This window comes from Palaemon carinicauda, chromosome 11 (assembly GCF_036898095.1).
Source record: "Palaemon carinicauda isolate YSFRI2023 chromosome 11, ASM3689809v2, whole genome shotgun sequence".
In the NCBI taxonomy this organism is placed as follows: Eukaryota; Metazoa; Arthropoda; class Malacostraca; order Decapoda; family Palaemonidae; genus Palaemon; species Palaemon carinicauda.
Genome location: NC_090735.1, coordinates 110,895,246 through 110,917,929, shown reverse-complemented (window position 1 = coordinate 110,917,929; position 22,684 = coordinate 110,895,246). Strand labels below are relative to the sequence as shown.

The 22,684-nt window shown below is 36.2% G+C and overlaps 1 protein-coding gene across 1 annotated transcript in view; it reads left to right on the top strand.

Annotated features, from left to right (window-relative positions):
• trio (trio Rho guanine nucleotide exchange factor) overlaps nucleotides 1-22,684 on the top strand; it is a 979,236-nt gene that overhangs the window by 801,248 nt on the left and 155,304 nt on the right. The window contains exons 29-35 of the mRNA XM_068383253.1: nucleotides 1,839-2,047; nucleotides 4,338-4,421; nucleotides 6,186-6,375; nucleotides 7,374-7,605; nucleotides 7,743-7,899; nucleotides 8,134-8,361; nucleotides 10,539-10,730. Coding sequence (XP_068239354.1) covers nucleotides 1,839-2,047; nucleotides 4,338-4,421; nucleotides 6,186-6,375; nucleotides 7,374-7,605; nucleotides 7,743-7,899; nucleotides 8,134-8,361; nucleotides 10,539-10,730 — 1,292 coding nt within the window. The remainder of the gene's footprint in view (nucleotides 1-1,838; nucleotides 2,048-4,337; nucleotides 4,422-6,185; nucleotides 6,376-7,373; nucleotides 7,606-7,742; nucleotides 7,900-8,133; nucleotides 8,362-10,538; nucleotides 10,731-22,684) is intronic.

Sequence of the window (22,684 nt, the reverse complement as noted above, 5' to 3'; positions counted from 1 at the left end):
TTTCTCTCTACCCTCCTCCCAGCCTGATGAGGGACTCAACCGAGTTCAGCTGGTACTGCTAGGGTGCCACAGCCCACCCTCCCCCGTTATCCACCACAGATGAAGCTTCGTAACGCTGAATCCCCTACTGCTGCTACCTCCGCGGTCATCCAAGGCGATCGGAAGGAGCAGCAGGGCCTACCGGGACTCCGTCACAATCACTCGCCTTTCATTCCTATTTCTAGCACGCTCTTCTATCCTCCTATCACCCAGAGCTTTCTTCACTCCATCCATTCACCCATACCTTGGCCTTCCTCTTGTACTTCTCCCATCAACTCTTGCATTTATCACCTTCTTTAGCAGACAGCCATTTTCCATTCTCTCTACATGGCCAAACCAGCTCAACACATTCATATCCACTCCAGATGCTAAATCATTTCTTACACCCATTCTCACCCTCACTACTTCGTTCCTAACCCCATCTACTCGAGATTTACCAGCTATACTCCTCAATAATAATAATAATAATAATAATAATAATAATAATAATAATTCTATTATTATTCATTCAAGTAATCTCTTAACGACCTATTTCTCTTTTGCATAGTTTTATTTATCTATGTTGAGATGCTTTCCATTTTACATTAGGTAGGTGTAATTTTGGTTATACAGCCCGGGAGGGTGGGACATTCAGCACCAAGGTACTGTAGCCTGCGACTCGGGGTAGAAAACACGAAGCTGCACTATTAGTAAAAGTTGAAGAGGTTATTCTGCAAAATGAATGAAAGGAACCTGGAACGGGGTCGTTCCCTATTGGACCCCTGTGTTGTTCTGCTTCTTTACGTTGGAGATGAAATAAAATTCCAAATATTTACGTTGAGCAGTATTCTTTCATTCTTGAAGGCTAAATAATATGATTATTTGCAAATCTCCGGACTGAATGTTTTTTTTTTTTTTTTTTTTTTTACCTTTATTTTCGTTGGACAGAAATTGCATGTGTCCCACACCATTTGGGGTTTCTGGTCATTAATGAGATAGTCCTGAATAGCTCTCTCGCTGCGAGTCAATCGTACGTGACCTGAAGGCTGTTCTTGGATAGGACAACCTCATTGCTTGAAGTGGAAGAAATTCACCTTTTTTTTTTTTTCCAAACCATAATTCGTATTCATTTGAAGGATGACAGGATTTCACCACTAGATAATTCGAGAGATTTTTCATTCACGGATTCGAACCTTTTGATTATTGTATTTGAAAGGAAATGTTGCTTTAATTAATAGATGTAACAGTCACTGATATAGAGATCTTCTTTTCAATGTAAGTATTTTCATACCTCAGGTGAAAAGCCAACAGATGACGGAAAAACGAACTCTTCAAGATTATCACGGAGCAATTTTTACTCACACACACACACACACACACACACACACACACACACACACACACACACACACACACACATTTATTTGCACATTGTTAGCGATAATTTGGATTCAGAATAGACATTTTAGATTAAACAAAACCAAAGGATTTTGCTAAATTGCACAAAAAAAGTTACTGTGTGGAAATTGTCTAGTTTATGCTCCATTGTCCATTCTTTACTGTATATTTAATATCCTTGCATTGAATGCTGAACTATGTTATGGAGATATAGATTTGTTTCTCAATTCTCTTTTTTTTTTAAATTGTCCTGTACTAGTTATATTAGACTAAACTGAAAAAGGGCCAGACATTATATTTGTAATGCTTGTAGAACAAACGAAGGAGGAGGGGCCAAAGACATTCATAAAAATATTTTTAGTTATGTATTGAACATTGATCATTTTGATACTAATAATTTCATCAACATCTTTAATTTGCAGTTGGGGCTTCAGGTACCAGCCGATCAGTGTCTGTTGAGAATGGCGAAGAGGGCGAGCTCTTAGAAATGGAGTTACCACCACCTATGAAGGTGTTAGACCAACCCATAAGTGCTGCGGCTGCTCAAGGGGGGTCAGGGCCCTCCACTGCCGTCTCAGGGGGACCCCTTCACCCACCCTTAGATAATATACTGCCTGATGCACCAAATAGAGTAAGTATAATAATTTTCATCCTTGTATTATATATATATATATATATATATATATATATATATATATATATATATATATATATATGCATATGTGTGTATGTATGTATGTATATATATATATATATATATATATATATATATATATATATATATATATATATATATATATATATATATAATATATATATATTTATATATATATATATACATATATATATATATATATATATATATATATATATATATATATATATATATAAATACATATATGTATATATATATATGTATATATATATATGTATTTATATTTATATATATATAAATACATATATATACATATATATATATATATATATATATATATATACATATGTATTTATATGCATATATATAGATACATATATATACATATACCTATATACATATATATATATATATATATATATATATATATATATATATATATATATATATATATACGCATATGTATTTATATATGTATATATAATTATATATGTATATATAATTATATGTATTTATATATGTATATATAATTATATATGTATATATATATATATATATATATATATATATATATATATATATATATATATATATAATATATTTAATATGAACCAAATAAATATATTGCTCTGATTATTTAAATAGGTTGACTTGCGGGAAGTTGCATTTTTAAACAAAGCTTCCATTGAAGTCCTCAGATGTATCAAACCGCATCTGGAAATCAATGTGCTTCTTTTTACTTGCAATTAAGTTTTGAATGGTAGGGTCAAGTGATTGTAATTGTCGGGTAAAGGTGAATTAATAATTAAATGATTCACAAATGTAATGTGTATGCATTCTTCCATATTTTGGATACTGTATAGCTAAGTCACTGCTTTTCATAAACATGATATTTAGTGTATTAGTTATACATCTATGTACACATTTATGGAATAGGATAATTACTTATGACAAGGCTGCAAACTATTGGCATGTGACTAAAGCATTTTCATTGCTATCTAATTTTCCATCTATTCGTGTGATTTGTTTTCATAGTATCTCTTATCAAGAAAAAATATCTAAAATCGAAATAATCGTTGTCAGTTTTGATACTTCGACAAGTAGTTTTACAATAAGGGAACCTTACCTACCAGACAGTAGTTTAGTTTTTAGTCTCTTCAAAACATGTTGAAAGTTAATTAAGTTGACATTTTAATCTTTGCCAAGAAGTATAAATTGAGAGAAAAAATCCCTTCATTCTGCTTTGGATACCTTTGTGATTTATGCTCTTCGGGTTGTAACCTTTTTAGTATCCTGCTTTTGAAAGGTTAGTCTTTTTATCCTTCAGAATATCATGAAAAAGTTAAATGTGTTCACAGTAGATACAAAAGAAATTAGTTAGCTAAAAGTACTTGTAAAAATATTGATACAATCCATTAAATTAGAATCCTACAATAAATATGAAAATATACAGTATTGTCTTATAAAGATATATATAATTTTTAAGCAGAAAAACCACAGAATAAAGTGAGAACTCCCATAAAGAGAATAACCTTATGTAGAAAAAAATTAGGATGAAAATATGGTAACTGTATTATTCAGAGAATACGACCAATAAGTATATATTTTTTCACGCTCAGAATGAAATTACTATATTTCTCGTACATTTCCATACTTGGGTAGTTTAATTTTTAGCATAAAAAAATCTAAATGAGAAGGGAGAATCTGGAAAATTGCTATAGACAGAAAATTCAGAATTATTATATCGGAAAAATTACAGTAACTTTCTAGGATCACGTTGAATAGTTTTTCAGAATCTGTAAATTGGGGCAAAGTGGTTTAATGATATTTACTGTATTTAGACATACAATCTAAAAAGGATAATGATAAACAATTCATGGATTTAATACTGCATGTTTTATTGCAAAGCTCCTGCATGTGTACATTAACTGCAGCTATACTATTTTAAACACAAAACATTTATATATTGTACATGAATACAAATGAACAATTGTACCGTACGTCCATACTTAAAAACTAAAACAAAACTATATTTGCCAAGGTTTGTTATATTCAAGGGTAAATTGCTGTATATGGAGGGTAAATTTTCTTATTATTCTGATATTGGTCCAGACTTTGCCTTGGTTTTATTTTGGATAGTGCCTGTTATGGTGAAGGTTATATTTAAGGTGAAAGTACTGTTCTTTGGTCTGACTCCAGTGAATTTGGTTTTATGTGGTGATGGAATCTAGAGCTATCCTCATAGGGTAAATGTATTTTCCTACAGTCGTCGAGTCTATCCCTGAAGGCTGCAGAGGGGACCACAACGGACTTTGCTACTGAGATAGAAAACATTGTGAAGGAGAAGATGGTGAGAGTCTGCGTGCATGATCAAAGCAGTTTTTGCATGAGTCGGCATTGTTTGTAGAACAAAACCAACAGTTCTTTTCACTATTAATAAACTGTAGAAGCTAAATAAAAGGGTTGTTGGATGTGCTTTTATGCATGGAGAATAGTAGTAGAAATGATTTTATAACTTATTTCTTCAACAGATTATTTTATGTTCTTTATTTCAGCCTGAAAGTCATCAAATATATTTAATTTCTCTTTCTTGATCATTATTTTTGTAATTATTACGCGATGTGTTAATTTTGTTGTCGTGAATATTTGAATTTTGTCAAACAATTTTTTTGCCTAAAAATGTACAATGTTCTTCGAAAGATATTTGCAAACCTGGATTATTTTATATTATTCATACAAGTTTTTATATTATTGCTTACTAAAATTTATGTACTGCACAATATCTTACTCTTACTGTATAACAATACAGTATTATACACAGTATCTTACTATTACTGGATAACAGTATGATGCATCCATAGATTTAATCATAATTGTAGTCTTTTTGGACATTCTGCACTACAATTAGTCTATTTAATTTGTTGATATTTTCATTCTTTTTTCTGCTATAGCAGTATGCTTTATATCTTGGTGTTATTTTGTAATAATTTTAGATAAGATTATGTAATCAAAAGCCTCTGATAGTGACTGAGATATAGATTGATATGATAAGTTAACTCTAAATGCCAAATTTTCCAAAATTAACTCCTTTGAAATTTTCTTCAAATAAATATAGTAATATTTTTTGTATAATAATCATAATTTACTTGTTTTTTTTTTTCTAACTTGGCATATTCATTTCTGTTTTCAGTCAGACAATACTTTTCATTAAGTCATTTCTAGGAAAAGTATTTGTAAATGGCATCAAGGCATTTTATTAGGGAGATTATTTGAAGGCCATAATCTCTCTTGAATTACACTTTGCCTGTACATGAAAGATTGTAAATTCAGTATAGATCTTGCATGTGATTTATACAGTATATAAAAATGGAAGTAACGTAATTTGTGCCATCACAAATGAGTGGTGTAGTAGTAATCCGCCTCACTTTGTAGAACATTGCAACTTACTTGGTTTTTCAAAATGTTAAACCAATTAACGACGTGTTGAATTAAAACATCAATTGTACAAAAGATGGCGGGAAGTGAAACTGCAACTGAAGCTAGTTGTACACCTAAACCATCAAACTTTGTGAGATCATTTTCATATAGTGTAGACAGAAAATTGAAAAAATATAAGAAGTATCTTTTGAGTTTGAATTCCGTAAATCATGATAAAGACATTATACAACTAAGATCACAAAAGATTATTCAAGGTATATATAGGGCTAAGGAGTCTTCGTGGTATGGTGAAAGTGATGAAAACCTCTCATATGTAAGTAGGCTTCATCTAAACTGCACCAAAGTACTGTAATTTTACTGCAGTTGTATTTAATGTATTCCACTGACCTATCATGTAAACCTATGGTTTTTCAAACATTACTCTGTAATGTATTTTATTTGGTGTTTCCTTATATATGCACATGCTATGAATACACACACACATATATATGTGTATATATATATATATATATATATATATATATATATATATATATATATATATATATATATATATATATATATATATATATATATATATATATATATATATATATATATATATACAGTATATATGTATGTAGTATATGCATATTGTATGTAAATAAGATATTTCTATTTGCTCTTTTGCCAACAGGAGCAACATTCTGAAACCAATGAGCGATTAAAATGGAGAAGCTCAGGTGATGGTTGCTCTGGAGATGAAGCATCTTCACCACTACCGTCTGCTTCGGCTATTCTTACTTCCGAACTTCCCCTCTCAGATGATGGTGACCTAGGGGCATCTGCCCTACCCGATTCTGCAAATGTACAAGATTCTAGTCCAGGTAATTTGATATTCCTCAAGCAAATATATCTCATTTTATTTTAAGCAGCAAAATGTAGTCAAATACCAGTTTTTTATTACAAATAATTTTAAGACTAATCTGGTATGTTTGTAACCTATTAAAAAAATCCTGAGAGTAATGGATTGTAAAAGACTTGATTAGTGTAAATAGTTTGGTTTATTTAGTACTGTATAACTTTTCTAAATTATTGCTCATAACACTGTTAATATATTTAAGGATTTTTATTCAACCATTTGGGCGCCGTTGGATGTTATTTTACGGTTGGATATTTCTTCTCCTTTAAGTGCCACTGGACACATTTTACTTCCAATAATTACTAGGGTTTTTTTCTCTTGTTTGTGTATACATTTTTAAAAATACAGTAATATACAAAATTTTATATCACTGGAAGAAAGTAAGTTTATTCACCTATATAATAAATCCTTTATCTGATATTGTATATTTTGTGCTAAGATGAGTTTGGTAAAATTTCTCCAAAAAGGGTCTGGTGCTTAAGTGCCAAATAATTTGGTGAGAGGGGGGGATTGAAAAGGTTAATACAGAAACCATACAGATACAGTATTGTATTATACTTTAAAAACAGCAAATGGCAAATGTCAGATACTTTAGCTGAAATAAAGTAACACAAAATTTTAGTTTAGATATTGCGAGTTTGCTCTTCAATGATTGTATTTTAGCAAGGTTTATTGTTTTTCATTTAGATTATATAACTTTATATTCCTAGCACTAAGTTTTAGATATTTGGTGTTTGCATATTCAGTATGGGGATTCCATGACTACTGTATAATTACTACATTGAGCATTAATCGTACTGTAGTATTCATGGTGTTTGTACATGATAGGCTATTAAACATAATCTCTTCACTACCATTACTAACTTTCCTCTTCCCTCTTTGTAAATATTTTACAATATTTACTTTATCATCTGTGTCTTACCAATAATTGCACAATAATTTGAGTACTACAACCATTTTCAGGTGATTGTAATATGACGAAGGAACAAAGAGCACTTCACAAACGACAGTTTGTGATAACAGAATTAGTAGAAACAGAACGAATCTATGTTGAGTATTTAAAAGATACTGTTGAAGGCTACATAAGAGAGATGAGAAATCCAGACTCTGAAATAAAAATGCCAGATGACCTTAAAGATGGCAAAGACAAAATGGTCTTTGGCAACTTGGAAGCAATATACGAGTGGCATAGAGAGTAAGTAGTAAAGATTACTAAACATGTTCATCTTCATATTTTTATAATTAGGAGTAAGGCATAATTTATCACATACAAAATATAACAGTTATCTTGATGCACTACTTGAACCTAGGTATACTCTCTCTACATTTCAGTTTCTTCTTGAAAAATATGGAGAGGTGTATAGAACATCCTGAGGAAATCGGTACCGTATTTCAACGAAGTGAAAAGCGGTTGCAGATTTATGTTAAATATTGCCAAAATAAGCCAACTTCAGAATACATAGTATCAGAACATTTGAATTATTTTGAGGTAAGCTTTTCAATTTACTTGTGAAGGTTTCTTAATGTAATGATTTTATAAGACACATGTTAGCATATTTACAAAGTTGCTAATGAGACATAATGTTGTTTGAAGATTTCCAAAGTTGCTTCTTTGTGTTGTTGAAGTTACATCTTTGTTGTTAGTAGGCTTGACTGTTTTAAAATATATAGGTATGAGGTATTTTTTATTCTGAGTAATTGTAGTTTCTTTAAATTATTTCAGGAATTGAGACAGAAATGTGGTCATAAACTGCAGTTACCAGATTTACTAATCAAGCCAGTGCAAAGAATGATGAAGTACCAGTTACTGCTACGAGACATCTTAAAACATACAGAAAGAGCTGGATTAACACAGGAGGTGGAACCCCTCAGAAGAGCTTTGAATATTATGATAGTTGTCCCAAAGGCGGCCAATGACATGATGAATGTTGGACGTTTACAAGGTTTTGAGGTAAGTCATTAGAAATGTTGAGCATTTTAATCTGGCTTCAATCATGTTGTCACAATGAATATTTCATCGAAAACTTTAACCATAATTAAATCTCAAAAAATAAAGAGAATTTTACATATATACATTATTGTACTACATGTAGAAAAGAATAGTTCTTGATGACACAGAAAATGAGAGAAATAAGGGAACATTAAAAGTGTGCAGTACAGTATACTGTACCCTTCTTTTTGAGTGTATTACATATGGAACTCCCAGGTGTCTGGCAATATTTGTGGTTTAGGTAACCCTAAATTCTACAGAGAGAATGCATACAGTACTTTTAAATACTGTACTATACTGTATATTATTTGGTAATACAATATTATTATTGTACTGTACTTTTGATTAGTTCTGACAGCATCACAATGGAAAACTAAATTTTTCTGCCTATAATAATTTGAAGAGGAAGTTTAATGAACTTAGGATGAGTTTAGTCTTGGTATGATAATTTTAGCAGGGGTCATTTTTAAGTTACTACTGTATACAGAGTAGTTTAAGTAGATTTAGAAAATTAAGGTATAATTTTCTGTAATATACCACAATATTTGGGTGACGGAAGGCTAATACAAATTTTCAATTTATAGTATGCTAAAAAATAATCTTGGTCGCCTTTATTATCAGATATGCATCATTCCTATACTTTACTATGGTTAAGAATATTTAATTAAAAATAGAGAGGGAGAAAAAAATGTTGAAGGGTTTGTGGCATTGCTTTAATTGATTGGTAGAGTTGAGTGAAAGGTAAGATCTTATACATCCTAGCAAAATGATCCCGCAAGCCACAATTTCCACACATCTCAATCACTCTCGAAATTCTCATACTTGCTATGGCCTAGCCTGTTACACATGTAACATTTAATGTCTTGCTTATGCCCACTTGTTATCATGATGTCCTTTTTCTCGACCAAAACAGGCCCCGAGTGACCACCTACATTCAATCTGCCTGTAAACCATTCTATTACATCTAAAACACATTTCAGTCTGACTTTCATTCTTTCTTGTATTCCTCTTCAGACTTGCACTTCCATTTTGGTTCATTCTAGCATTCCTAGTATATACTCTTCTACTGACTGACTCTTTCATTCTTATAGTATTCATCCAGAAACTTTGCCTTAACATTCACTGGGTTACTTGTCAATGCATCACTATACGTCATTGATCACCTTATCATCTTGGAAAAGAAGGAAAAATTGTGGAAAACTGGCAAATTGGAGGCCAAATACAAACTAATACCTTAATAAAGAAAATTAATGAAAACAAAATACTATATTCTATTGATCATATCCTCAAGCCACACTTTCAGTTTTCTTTTTTAACTAAAACATTGTATACCATAGATGATATTTCTCATTATACTTTTGGTAAAATTCAGCAAACGAGTTTCCTCCATTTTTCTACAAGTCCAATATTTTGCTGCTCTTAAGAAGGACACCTGACAAGCCCTATTGGTTGGGCTTTACACTTAGGCTAATAACTTGAATGGGTTAAGAGCCTGTGCTATACTCACTAAGGCAGCAGGATTTCCTTTGTGTACTTAAACTCTCACAGATACTAGCTAAACAAGATGGGGGACCACATTAAGACAGATAGCAGTAGCAAGTGCATGGGTGTCTTTGTGCTGGATAGAAAGAATGAAAATGCAGCTTCTGCTAGCTTGTTGATAATCAGGCAACCCGATTTTAGCCAAGCGGTTTCCTTCGTAGATGAGTGGACTACCATAGATTGTATTCAACATAATTACATGTGTGGTTGACTATGGATAATTTAACCTGCAATTGCATATGGTGTACTGTACTGTATTGCATACTGGATACTTATTTAGGAACAAACTGTTTGAATTAGACAGTCATGAATTGAGGTTCATGTGGCCTGGTTTGGCTATTAAATAAAATTCCTAGGTAATTACTGTTTTAATAGTTAAGATGTCCTTTTATTGCTTATGTAAAAGGCTGTAAGTTTTGTAAAATTATATCTTATGAATATTTAAACTATCTAAACTTAATTGTGGAATAAATATAATTTTTAAAGAGAACTCTGAAGTGTAAATGTTTTTAGAAGTAGAGTTGTTATACTCTGGTTATAATTTTTTAACCTCTCATCAAGTGGTTTGAAATTTAATAAGCAAACTCAATTTTCAGGGAAAGATAATGGCGCAAGGAAAGCTACTTATGTATGGGCCACTTGTCTGCTGTGAAGGGGCATCTGGTCACAATTTCAGAGGAAAAGATCTGATGGTCTTCCTGTTTGAACAGTCAATAATTTTCTCAGAGAGTGGGAGGAAGAAAAATCAGTTTTCTAACCCTATTTATGCTTACAAGAGTCATCTACAGGTTTGTGGTTTTTAAAAATTTTAGTGTATATGAATTTTATTTCTGTATTTTGTACTACTGTATATACAGTAAAGTCTTACTAATATAACTTTCCTAAGAAGCTTATCTTTACTATGACTAAAATATTTACTTTTAAAATTTGCTGAAGGAATGTGTCAGAGGAATAATTGTTCTTTTGTATAATGGTATGAGTGAATGAAGAAAGTGTAAGGGTAGTCCTAAACTACTGTACAGTATAAGCTTTTATAGCACAATATTGGTTAGGTCAGTTTATATCATCAGTATCGTCGAAGGAGTCTTCTGTATGGATCGTAGGCCAATAAATTTATGGTGCATGACTAAAAATGTTGCAAAAATTTTTAGACTAGTCTCAAGAATTATAGGGACAAAGGGTTAAACAGCATATCTGGGAGATTGTATGCTATGAATTTGATTAAGAAAATAAGATGGAGGTTAAATAAGTATATCAGATAGACTGTATTGTAGGATTTTAATTGACAAAGTAAGATGCCATGTAAAAGACAGGATTGATAGTGAAAGGAGAGAGCCATGTAAAAGACAGGATTGATAGTGAAAGGAGAGAGCCATGTAAAAGACAGGATTGATAGTGAAAGGAGAGTGTATTTAGACGAGAGACTGTGTATCATTAAAGTGTTTGTCCTGAAACAGGTTTACAAGAAGTTTGACAGTAAAGGAAATAAACGTATTAGGCACATAGGGGCATAGCAAATGCTTATAGTATTAGATAGAATTGTTGTGTAAGGAATTCAGAATGCTGCTGATGAGCTTTTGCTGTAGCTTTATGAACCAGCTAATGTTGTGAGAGTATTTTTCATAGGAGTAATGGCCTTGATCTGGAAGAGAAAAATATGCCAGTAATTACAAATTACTGTATTGATGTATCCCCGTGCTATTTTAAACCAGTAGTTACCCATTTTTAGTATAAATTCTATTATAGCATTACATTTCATAGATAGTACAAACACAAAATAATTGAGAAAGTTTATACAGAAACTCAAATGGAGTGCGTGTACTACATAAAAACATATTTGCATACAAACCCACTAATTATAGTTACAACAGTATATTCCAATCAGGAAAGAAAAGGAACCTACTGCTCAAGCTCAGATCTCCCAACAAAGCCTTCCTGTTACTTTTTCTTCCATGTAGCTTTGCCATGTAGTTTTTAAAATTAATTTTGCTTTGTGCTATTCATTTATTTTATCTTTGATATATTGTAGTATCCTCTTTTATATATGATACCTTATACTGATTTCTTTTCTTATAAATATTTTGTTTCATTTTGAATTGTCGGTGTTGACCACCAGCAGCGCCTACTGGATTACAGTTGTGTACATCAATTGTAAAGTCAAGTGACTTTTAGCATTTCCTTTTCCTTTCCAATTTGGTATTTTTGCATATTGCATAGTAGAAAGATATTTATTAATTTTATTGGGACTATCAGTTCTCAATTTTTCTTAAAAAATGTATCTGTATTAATCAATTGTATTAATAGCATTAAATCTCCTTTATTAATGCTTAATTTGATATATCCAGGAAACTGTTTTAACTACATGTACAGTAAAATTGACTTTTTCAATATTAAACTTAGCCGGTGATTATATAGGCTGCAACTCTGTTGCTCGACAGAAAACTCTACGTTCAAAATACGCCAGCGATCGCTATGCAGGTAGGGGGTGTACATCAAAAGCGCCATCTGTCTAGCAGGTACTCAGTACTCAATGTAAACACAGAACCAATTTTCTCTCTGTCGGGCTACCGGCAAGACCTACTAATACGCTGTTACTAACTGGATTTGTTTTCACAACTATTTGGTGAAGTACACTATTCTAGTTTTGAGCTTTCGCTATGCAGGTGTTTTATCTTCATCTCAAAACTTGAACTCGTTTTGGAGAGATTTAATTAGGGTGACAAAGAGAGTATGGACTCTTTCACTTTTAAATGGCCGACCCTTCCCTTAGACGGAAGTGTGTTTAAGTTTTTAGTATTTTTGCTTAACACGTTATAGATCTATATATTTTATATCTCTCCGCCTTTATTAGGCCTCTTCGATTAACTTTCCATTTATTATAAACATATAAAGATAATTTTTATGTTTTGTTTATATGCGACCTTTCCTGATAGTAGGCGGTCCTAACTTGGAACCGAAGTTAATCAACGTTGAGCCCGTTATATCGTATTTAGCTTTTAAAGAATTTAAAACTTTTTAAATCTAATGTTTTATGAAAGAATTTCTTTGATAGTCTTCGCACTGTTTTCAAAGATGAACTAACGTTTAGTTTTTTAGACTACGCAGTTGTTGACGTTCAGGACGTTCAACATGCGCTCTATCGTTACGATAGAGAGAGTGTGTATCACGGTTTCACTTTGCAGTAAGAGTAAATCGATTCTGACGTTTTGTTCATTCTTTCTTAGCTTTAATGTTTTAAATTCTAAATTAAAGGAACTTTTTATTGGAAAACCTTTCAGTTTTTTTCCTTTAGTCAAATAACATGTTTTTTTTTGACAATATATAATTGGGCTCTTCTCTTAGGTGCGAAATCAAGAGAGATAGAGAGAGAGAGATAGAGACGGAGGGAGAGAGAGGAGAGAAAACGTTCCGTTCAAGCGGGTAACGTTGTTCTCGCGTTACTCTCGTCCCTAGTCGCTGTACGGGGAAGAAGGTAAAACGTTTCTAGGGTTTTATTCTTGTCCCCAGGCTATGTGCGGTGAGAGATTGTAAACGTAGTTTATTTGAACTAGTGTTTAGTCTCTTTCCCAGCCACTGAAATTTTTATCTTTATATATGTTTTCTGTTTTTTGCTAGTATTAATGAGCTGCATTATACGACTGATTTCGCAATTACTACCTTTTAAATTAGGGTAGAATTGCGTGTTTCAGGTAGAAATCAGTAAAAGTTTCGATTTCAGTGAAATAAGTGCAAAACAGAAAATCAAAGTGATAAAGTGATATGCGCAAAGTGTTACAGTGTTGCGTCCGAGGGTTCGTCTGTTCGTGCCTGTCGTTCACCTAGTCCGGGACCTCTTGCAAGCTCCCAAGCCCAGGGGAGAAGTAATGTCGAACGACTTATGGGTTCGTCAGGCCTTGATCAACGAACAGACGTTTCCCTCCGTGGTTTCGGGCGTATCTACCCAAGATCGCCCCACCCACACAAAGACGAGAGAGCCCATTTATTTCTCGTCTGCGGAAGAGGTTTCTCGTAAGAAACCATGGACCAAGGTCTCGCAGCTTATTAAGCGCAAGTCGGTCCCTTCCGCGCAAGTCCAACGGCCCAGTTGTAGCCACTGGGTCAGTTCGGACTCGCTGCAGTCTTCCGACGACTGCTCACCTCCTAAGAGAGGCAAAGCGGTACCGCATCAGGCAGTCACACCGTCTGTTGCCGCACCTGCTCTTGTAGACCCTAAGTGGTCTTTGCTGCAGACCATGCAGTCTCAGTTAACGTCATTGATGCGGGACTTTCGTGCGGAGAAGGTTGACACTGCACCAACCTCTAGCCTACAACCAACCACGGTTGTGCGTCCTCTGGACGCTGAGGCGACCTTCTGCCGCACTCCAGCTGAGAGAGTCCCGCCACCCATGCGTTCCAGTGTACCCTGCCAGCCGCATGTTGACGTTCAGTAACGCACGGAACCTTCCGTTGACGTTCGCGAGGTACAACAACAGTCTAAGTTGTTTTGTTTTGACGCGGTGCGTCAACCTCCGCATTCTAGAGTTGTTTTGACTGCTCAGTATAGACAGTCAAAGCAGTCTCGAGTGAACACTGTATGTCCTCACGCACCTGTTGTGGTTGACAGTTCAGTTGTTGACAGTTCACAGACTGTCAAGCAGTTACATGACGTTGCCTTCTGGTCTGCTACTAATGCACCAGTGAGAGACTCACTGAGGTAACCTAGCTTTTATCGGACAAGGTTCCAGTAGATGAGAAAGTGCTGTTCTCCCTCCTACTGATATTCCCTTGAGGACTCTGTCATTTGGAGAGGAGCCTTAAGCTGCTTAGCCTCCTATGGACTTTAATTAAATCATGATGATTTTTTAAGGATCTTCGTCCGGATCTTGTAACTGCTGCTCCTCGTTCGCCTAAACGTCAGAACTTACACTAGGCCTAGCTACTTCGAAGCCGTTGTTATTAAGCTAGTGCTCTCTCGCTCTCCTAGAGAGTGTTACGTTGGCTAGGCGACTGGTTTTTGCACCAGGAGGAGTTTTAGGGATACAGCCTTTGATTTCCCTTCTTTTAAACTGGCTTATAGAGCGAGAGTCTGATAGGACACGAGAGAAGTTCTCGGCTTGGAAGTTCATGCCTCTGCCCAGATAGACTTCTCAATTCTGGTAGACTCGCCCTGGCGCCTAGCCAGGAGACGCTCCAAGTTGTTTACAGGTCAACTTCTCAACTTTTGTAGAGCCTTTGAAGTTTTGCTGTACTATTATGTCACACATAACAAGGCTTTCAGGGATGGTAAATGGTTCCGCCTCAGTCGCTAACCCCGTCTGTTGCCACACCTGCTCCCGTAGACCCTAAAGGGCTTTGCTGCAAGACATGCAGTCCAAGCTTGCGTCCTTGATAGAGGACTTAAATGCGGAGAAGAACCTTCTGGCCAACAACCTTCCAACCGGTTGGTTGTGCGCCCTGTTGACGCTGAGGTAACCTACTCGCGTCTGCCAGTTGAGGTGGTTCCTCCTTCTGGCCAACAACCTTCCAACCGGTCGGTTGTGCGCCCTGTTGACGCTGAGGTAACCTACTCGCGTCTGCCAGTTGAGGTGGTTCCTCCACCGATGCGACCCAGTGTGGGTTGCCAGTCGCACGTTGACGTTAAGCGACGCTCGGAGGTGGTTGTTGACGTTCAGGACGTTCAACAACCAGCAGAGGTGACTTGTTGTGACGCAGTGCGTCAACCTCAGCAACCCGGTAGGGTGTTGACTGCACAACCCAGACAGTCTAGACAGTTTCGGGTTGACGCTGTACTTCCTCGCGCACCCATGGTTGTTGACAGTTCACAGACTGTGCAGCAGTTCCATGATATTGCGTCCGGCTCCGTCACGCATCCACCAGTGCGACCGGATTCAGCGAGTCAGACGTTGCCCACTCCGTTGCCGTTTCCTCATCAGTTTCAGATGAGGAACCCTCTGATGAGGACATTGCTGAACAAGACGATCAGCCCCCAGCCCTGCTATCCATCCAGAAGATGCTGAAGAAGGAACGCTGCCCAGTCAGGCTGTGGATGAGTCTGGTAGGGACACTGTCATCCGTGGATCAATTTGTGTCACTAGGAAGACTACACCTCCGTCCTCTTCTATACCATCTAGCTTTTCATTGGAAAAAGGACAATACGCTAGAAGCGGTCTCGATCCCGGTTTCCGGAAAGATAAAGTCTTGTCTGACTTGGTGAAAGGACTATATCAACTTTAGAGAGAGTCTTCCCCTGACTGTTCAGACTCCCAACCACGTTCTCTTCTCGGACGCATCGGACGTAGGCTGGGGTGCGACATTAGACGGTCGGGAATGCTCGGGATTATGGAACTCGAGTCAAAGGACAATGCATTTCAACTGCAAGGAGCTACTGGCAGTAAGTGTGACCTGGGAAAGCTTCAGGTCTCTCCTTCAAGGCAAAGTGGTGGAGGTGAACTCGGACAACACCACGGCTTTGGCGTACATCTCCAAGCAAGGAGGGACCTACTCTCTGACATTGTACGAGATCGCAAGGGACCTCCTCACCTGGTCAAAAGGTCTAGACATATCACTAGTAACGAGGTTCATCCAAGGCAACTTGAATGTATTGGCAGATTGTCTCAGTCGGAAGGGACAAATAATTCCAACAGAATGGACCCTCCACAAGGATGTATGCTAGAGACTTTGGGCCACCTGGGGCCAGCCAACCATAGATCTCTTCGCAACCTCGATGACCAAGAGGCTCCCAATATTTTGCTCACCAATCCCGGACCCAGCAGCAGTTCATATAGATGCCTTTCTACTAGATTGGTCACATCTAGATCTATATGCATTCCCTCCGTTCAAGATTGTCAACTAGGTACTGCAGAAGTTCGCCTCTCACGAAGGGACAAGGTTGACGCTAGTTGCTTCCCTCTGGCCCGCGAGAGAATGGTTCACCGAGGTACTTCGATGGCTAGTAGACGTTCCCAGAACACTTCCCCTAAGGGTGGACCTTCTACGTCAGCCACGCGTAAAGAAGGTACACCAAGGCCTCCACGCTCTTCGTCTGACTGCCTTCAGACTATCGAAAGACTCGAGAGCTAGAGGCTTTTCGAAGGAGGCAACCAGAGCGATTGCTAGAGCAAGGAGAACATCCACCCTTAGAGTCTACCAATCGAAGTGGGAAATCTTCCGAAACTGGTGCAAGTCAGTATCCGTATCCTCGACCAGTACCTCTGTAACTCAAATAGCTGACTTCCTCTTATATCTGAGGAAAGAACGATTTCTTTCAGCTCCCACTACCAAGGGTTACAGAAGCATGTTGGCATCAGTCTTCCGTCACAGAGGCTTAGATCTTTCCAACATAAAGATCTACAGGACCTCCTTAAGTCTTTTGAGACCACGAAGGAGCGTCGTTTGGTTACACCTGGTTGGAATTTAGACGTGGTACTAAGATTCCTTATGTCAGACAGGTTCGAACCGCTACAATCAGCCTCCCTGAAAGATCTCACCTTAAAGACACTTTTCCTGGTATGCTTAGCCACAGCTAAAAGAGTCAGTGAGATTCATGCAAGAACATCGGATTCTCATCCGAAACGGCTACATGTTCTACAACTTGGTTTTCTAGCCAAACACGAGCTGCCTTCTCGGCCTTGGCCAATATCGTTCGATATTCCAAACTTATCGTATGGTTGGTAATGAACTAGAAAGTCTTATGTCCTGTAAGAGCTCTTAAGTTCTATTTAAAAACCTTTTACGAGGCCCGTCTGAAGCTTTATGGTGTTCAGTTAAGAAACCATCTTTGCCTATGTCAAAGAATGCTTTATCCTATTTTATCAGACTGTTAATACGAGAAGCTCATTCCCATCTGAATGAGGAAGACCAAGCTTTGCTGAAGGTAAGGACACACGAAGTTAGAGCTGTCGCAACTTCCGTGGCCTTTAAACAAAATAGATCTCTGCAAAGTATAATCGACGCAACCTATTGGAAAAGCAAGTCAGTGTTCGCGTCTTTTTATCTTAAGAATGTCCAGTCTCTTTACGAGAACTGCTACACTCTGGGACCATTCGTAGCAACGAGTGCAGTAGTGGGTGAGGGCTCAACCACTACAATTCCCTAATTCCATAACCTTTTTAATCTTTCTCTTGAAATGTTTTATTATTGTTTTTGGGTTGTCCGGAAGGCTAAGAAGCCTTTCGCATCCTACTTGATTTGGCGGGTGGTCAAAGTCATTTCTTGAGAAGCGCCTGGATTAGAGGTTTTGATGAGGTCCTGTTGTATGGGTTGCAACCCTTGATACTTCAGATCCTAGGGGTCGCTCAGCATCCTAAGAGGATCGCAAGGCTCCGTAAGGAAGACGTACTTAAAAAGGCAGAGTAATTGTTCAAGTCGACTTCCTTACCAGGTACTTATTTATTTTATGTTTGTTATTTTGAATAACTGCTAAAATGAAATACAAAATACTTAGCTCATAATAATGTAAACAAGTAATGCTGGTCTCTACCCACCCCCCTGGGTGTGAATCAGCCTATATAATCACCGGCTAAGTTTAATATTGAAAAATGTTATTTTTATTAATAAAATAAATTTTTGAATATACTTACCCGGTGATTATATATTAAATGACCCTCCCTTCCTCCCCAATAGAGACCCAGTGGACCGAGGAGAAAATTGGTTCTGTGTTTACATTGAGTACTGAGTACCTGCTAGACAGATGGCGCTTTTGATGTACACCCCCTACCTGCATAGCGATCGCTGGCGTATTTTGAACGTAGAGTTTTCTGTCGAGCAACAGAGTTGCAGCCTATATAATCACCGGGTAAGTATATTCAAAAATTTATTTTATTAATAAAAATAACATATCTAAAGGATACTGCCTATGGAAAGTCAAAATATGTCCGAGGGTTAACTAACTGACAAGAATATATATGTATTCTAGAAGTTTATTAAAAGAAAACAAAACCTAAATTTTGAACTAAAATTAATGATTTCAATACTTTACTGTACGTACTGTAACTAAAATTCATGTGCTATTCATTCTGTCAGTGAAAAGTTCAGCTGTAATAAAAAAGAAATATATAATTATTTATGAAGATGAATGTACGAACCCGTTGTTTCCGCATCACAGATGTGGTAGGGAATATTGCACTTTGGTAAACAGTGCCATTCCTCAACTGCCACCATCTTGACTTTTAATTACTCTGATGTATGAGTATTGTGTAGAAAAATAAAAATTACTGAGTGGGGAGGTAGGTGGAAACTTTTGTGAATATTTGGTAAGTATTGAAATACTTGTAATTAATTTTTTTATAAATTGTTTATTTCAGTGAAAATTACTAAAATTAATGTGCGCTGAATACCACATCTCCATTATCAAGTACATCAAAATAAGATACACGTCGAATCCCTAAATTCAAACCTTTTACCTTTGAATTCAATAGTTAATTTGTGGCTTGTCTTCTATTTCCATAGGTTTATAGAAATCATGGAAGGATTAATAGTAATCTGTTTTTAATAACCTGCTTATAAAATTTTTATATAAGTAGAGTGGACGCAATTGGATTACTTGGTTAAAACATTTTAAATTTACATGTTTAAGACATTAAATGTTTTTTAATGTACTGCTGTTGAACATAAAACATATCTAATTTGAATTACTAAATTTTTAAAAACAGAATTTGGTGGAGCACTTGTATTGCAGTCATACCTCTGTATTTCTCCACTTTGGAATTAATCAAATTTGGTATCAACGTTTTATGCCTAGAAGAAATAGCCATGGCATTCAGTGTGCTTGCTAAAATTTGTATGAACCGAGAAGCATCAGTGTATGCTGGTTAAGTAGTAAGCATTTATTGTTAATTTTTGCAATAAAATTATTTCTGTACTCACCTGATGTTCAATCTAATGATTCTCTCATGAAGTTGGTTAAATATTGATATCTACCCTAAAAAATGTAATGTTTTGTTTCCTGCCCCTCTAGTGAAGTATCGAGTTTATATGAAGGTGTATGGCAATAATTGCATGTGGCTACACATTAGATCCTTTCTGTTCTCACTTCTCATTTTCTTGTTAAAGTTAGTCTAAAAAATGTCCATGTTTGGGCTTCCCCCACCAACTCCAAATCTCTTGACACTGAGAGTTCAGGTGCCATAATTTGTAGAGGTATTACATCTTGAGACAGCTTTTTACATCAAAGAGACATATCTAGTTTTTGCTAGTGTTCTTCTATTTCTAATCAGTGAAGAACAGATACACATCATTGACATTGTGGCCATTCCTGTAACTTCTATGGTTTGAGGCAAGTATTAGTGATGGTCATTGGAGCTTGTGTTGCAGATATCATGTGACATTATCTGCAATCACTCTTTATTTTCCTGGGATTTATCCAATATAAAAGTACTTTAGTTACCCTAAATAAGAATTTAAACCTTATTTTACCCTGCTTCCAAATGTAAGCCAGTGCTGTTGTGTTGTCTGAAAAACCTGCCACACATTTTTCCATTACTAGAAACCTCTGAGCTAGAATGGCCTTGATCAAAATTAAGAGTTACGGAAAATTGATATGTAGTGTTGTTTCCTTCTTCGGCCATCTCCCCAACAGAAAGAGATATCCCATGTTTGTCCACCACTCTTCCTGGAAAACATCCATAAAGAGATAGCCACCCTTGGGAAGCATTCATGAAAAGATATCTCCAGAAACCTTACTTTTAATGACACTTTCTTAGTCAAATGACAAGGATTATTATCCCACCATTTCACCAGTTTTATTTGGTTCAGTATCACTGGAATATAGTGTCTAGGTCAGAAATCTTGTTCCAATTCCAATTAAGATGAAACTGGAAATTGCTCAGCTTTAAGTGAGCCTAGCAAAAAAAAAAAAAACTATCTTATATATACCATGGTCCTTAGTAAACTCTTCCATAAACAAACCGACAGGACTTTATCTGCTTAAACTTCTCCATCAAATGAAGGAAAGACATTCTCTTTTCCATTGAAAAAGTTCAAAAAGAAACTGCTATTATCATTCCCAAATATAGAAGAATTTAGGTTGGAATCATTAGACTTCTCCATTATTCTTCTCCACTATTCTTCTGGTGTATGGCTGGTGTATCTCGAGTAGATAGGGTTAGGAACTATGTGGTGAGGGTGAGAACGGGTGTAAGAAATGAGTTAGCAGCTAGAGTGGATATGAATATGTAAAGGTGGTTTGGCCATGTTGAGAGAATGGAAAATGGCTGTCTGCTAAAGAAGGTGATGAATGCAAGAGTTGATGGGAGAAGTACAAGAGGAAGGCCAAGGTATGGGTGGATGGATGGAGTGAAGAAAGCTCTTGGTGATAGGAGGATAGATGTGAGAGAGGCAAGAGAGCGTGCTAGAAATAGGAATGAATGGTGAGCGATTGTGACACAGTTCCGGTAGGCCCTGCTGCTTCCTCCGGTGCCTTAAATGACCGCAGAGGTAACAGCAGTAGGGGATTCAGCATTATGAAGCTTCATCTGTGGTGGACAATGGGGGAGGGTGGGCTGTGGCACCCTAGCAGTACCAGCTGAACTCGGTTAAGTCCCTTGTCAGGCTGTGAGGAACGTAGAGAGTAGAGGTCCCCTTTTTGTTTTGTTTCATTTGTTGATGTCGGCTACCCCCCAAAATTGGGGGAAGTGCCTTGGTATATGTATGTATGTATGTATGTACTATTCTTCTCCATATTCTTTAGGCCTCCTAACCTTCTAATAATCTGAGTTACTAAAATTGTTGAAGCCAAAGCTTTTCCAAATAAGTGTTCAAAATTATCCTGTCTCTTAGATACAACAGAACTCTAATGCCCAAAAATCTCAGCCATTTTGAGATGGGAGATATCATTCTGGTGAATACCTATGTAGCCGTCTTAAGAATTGTTCATAAATCAAAGGCGTTTCTTTAATTTCTGATGAATAAGAATGTGAAAGTAAGTCTGTCTAAAACATGCAACCTCCTTCCCCGCACCTATAGGACAGTTAAAGGATATTCCATTAAAAACCTGGTAGGAACTGTACTTCCTGTGAATAATTGAGGCATCTAAAACTGGCCTTCAACCACTTGGGCACTTAAAACAACCTGCTCTAAAATCTTAGGGAGAGATTTTAGATCATCTCTCTCTTTCTTCTCTAGAAGGTTTGCAGTCTCTCAAGACAAAAATATGAGCTTTGGACAAATTTAGTTAACATGGGAAAGGGAGGAGTTCCTTTGACAAGAGAGGATTGGAGAACAGAGAAGTTCGACATCTCTTACCAAGGACAGGACCCAGAGTATGGGGACCATCATGGTTTTCATATAAAATAGACAAGTCCAGCTAGCCCTCTGTTAAAATAAAGTCCTGAAAGTCTATGATTGCTTGAAAAAATATCCATGGAAGTACAGATAAAAAAAAAAATTGGTAAGTAATAGTCACAGCATGGTAAAGATAATAGGTAGGCCTTTGTGAGAGACCTTAGAGCATCAATGCCTTCAGGTGGCCACCTGAGCTACAATCTTATCAATCCTATTTTGATATAAAATGAGACCTAACATAGGATAGTTAATCAGTGTTTTCCTAAAGATCGAAACAGATACCTCATCCGAGTTGATTTCTTCCATATCCTTATTATCTTCACCTTCAGCATCCTGCTCTGGTGATTCCTCCACATTTGAAACTGTGGGCTTCCATTCTTTTTATTACTAATTGGAACCTATGCACCTGCACTAGGTAAGGGGCTATTTTCAACAGGTGAGGTCCAGGTACCTTGTTGACGCCGCAAGGAAAAATTAGAAAAGA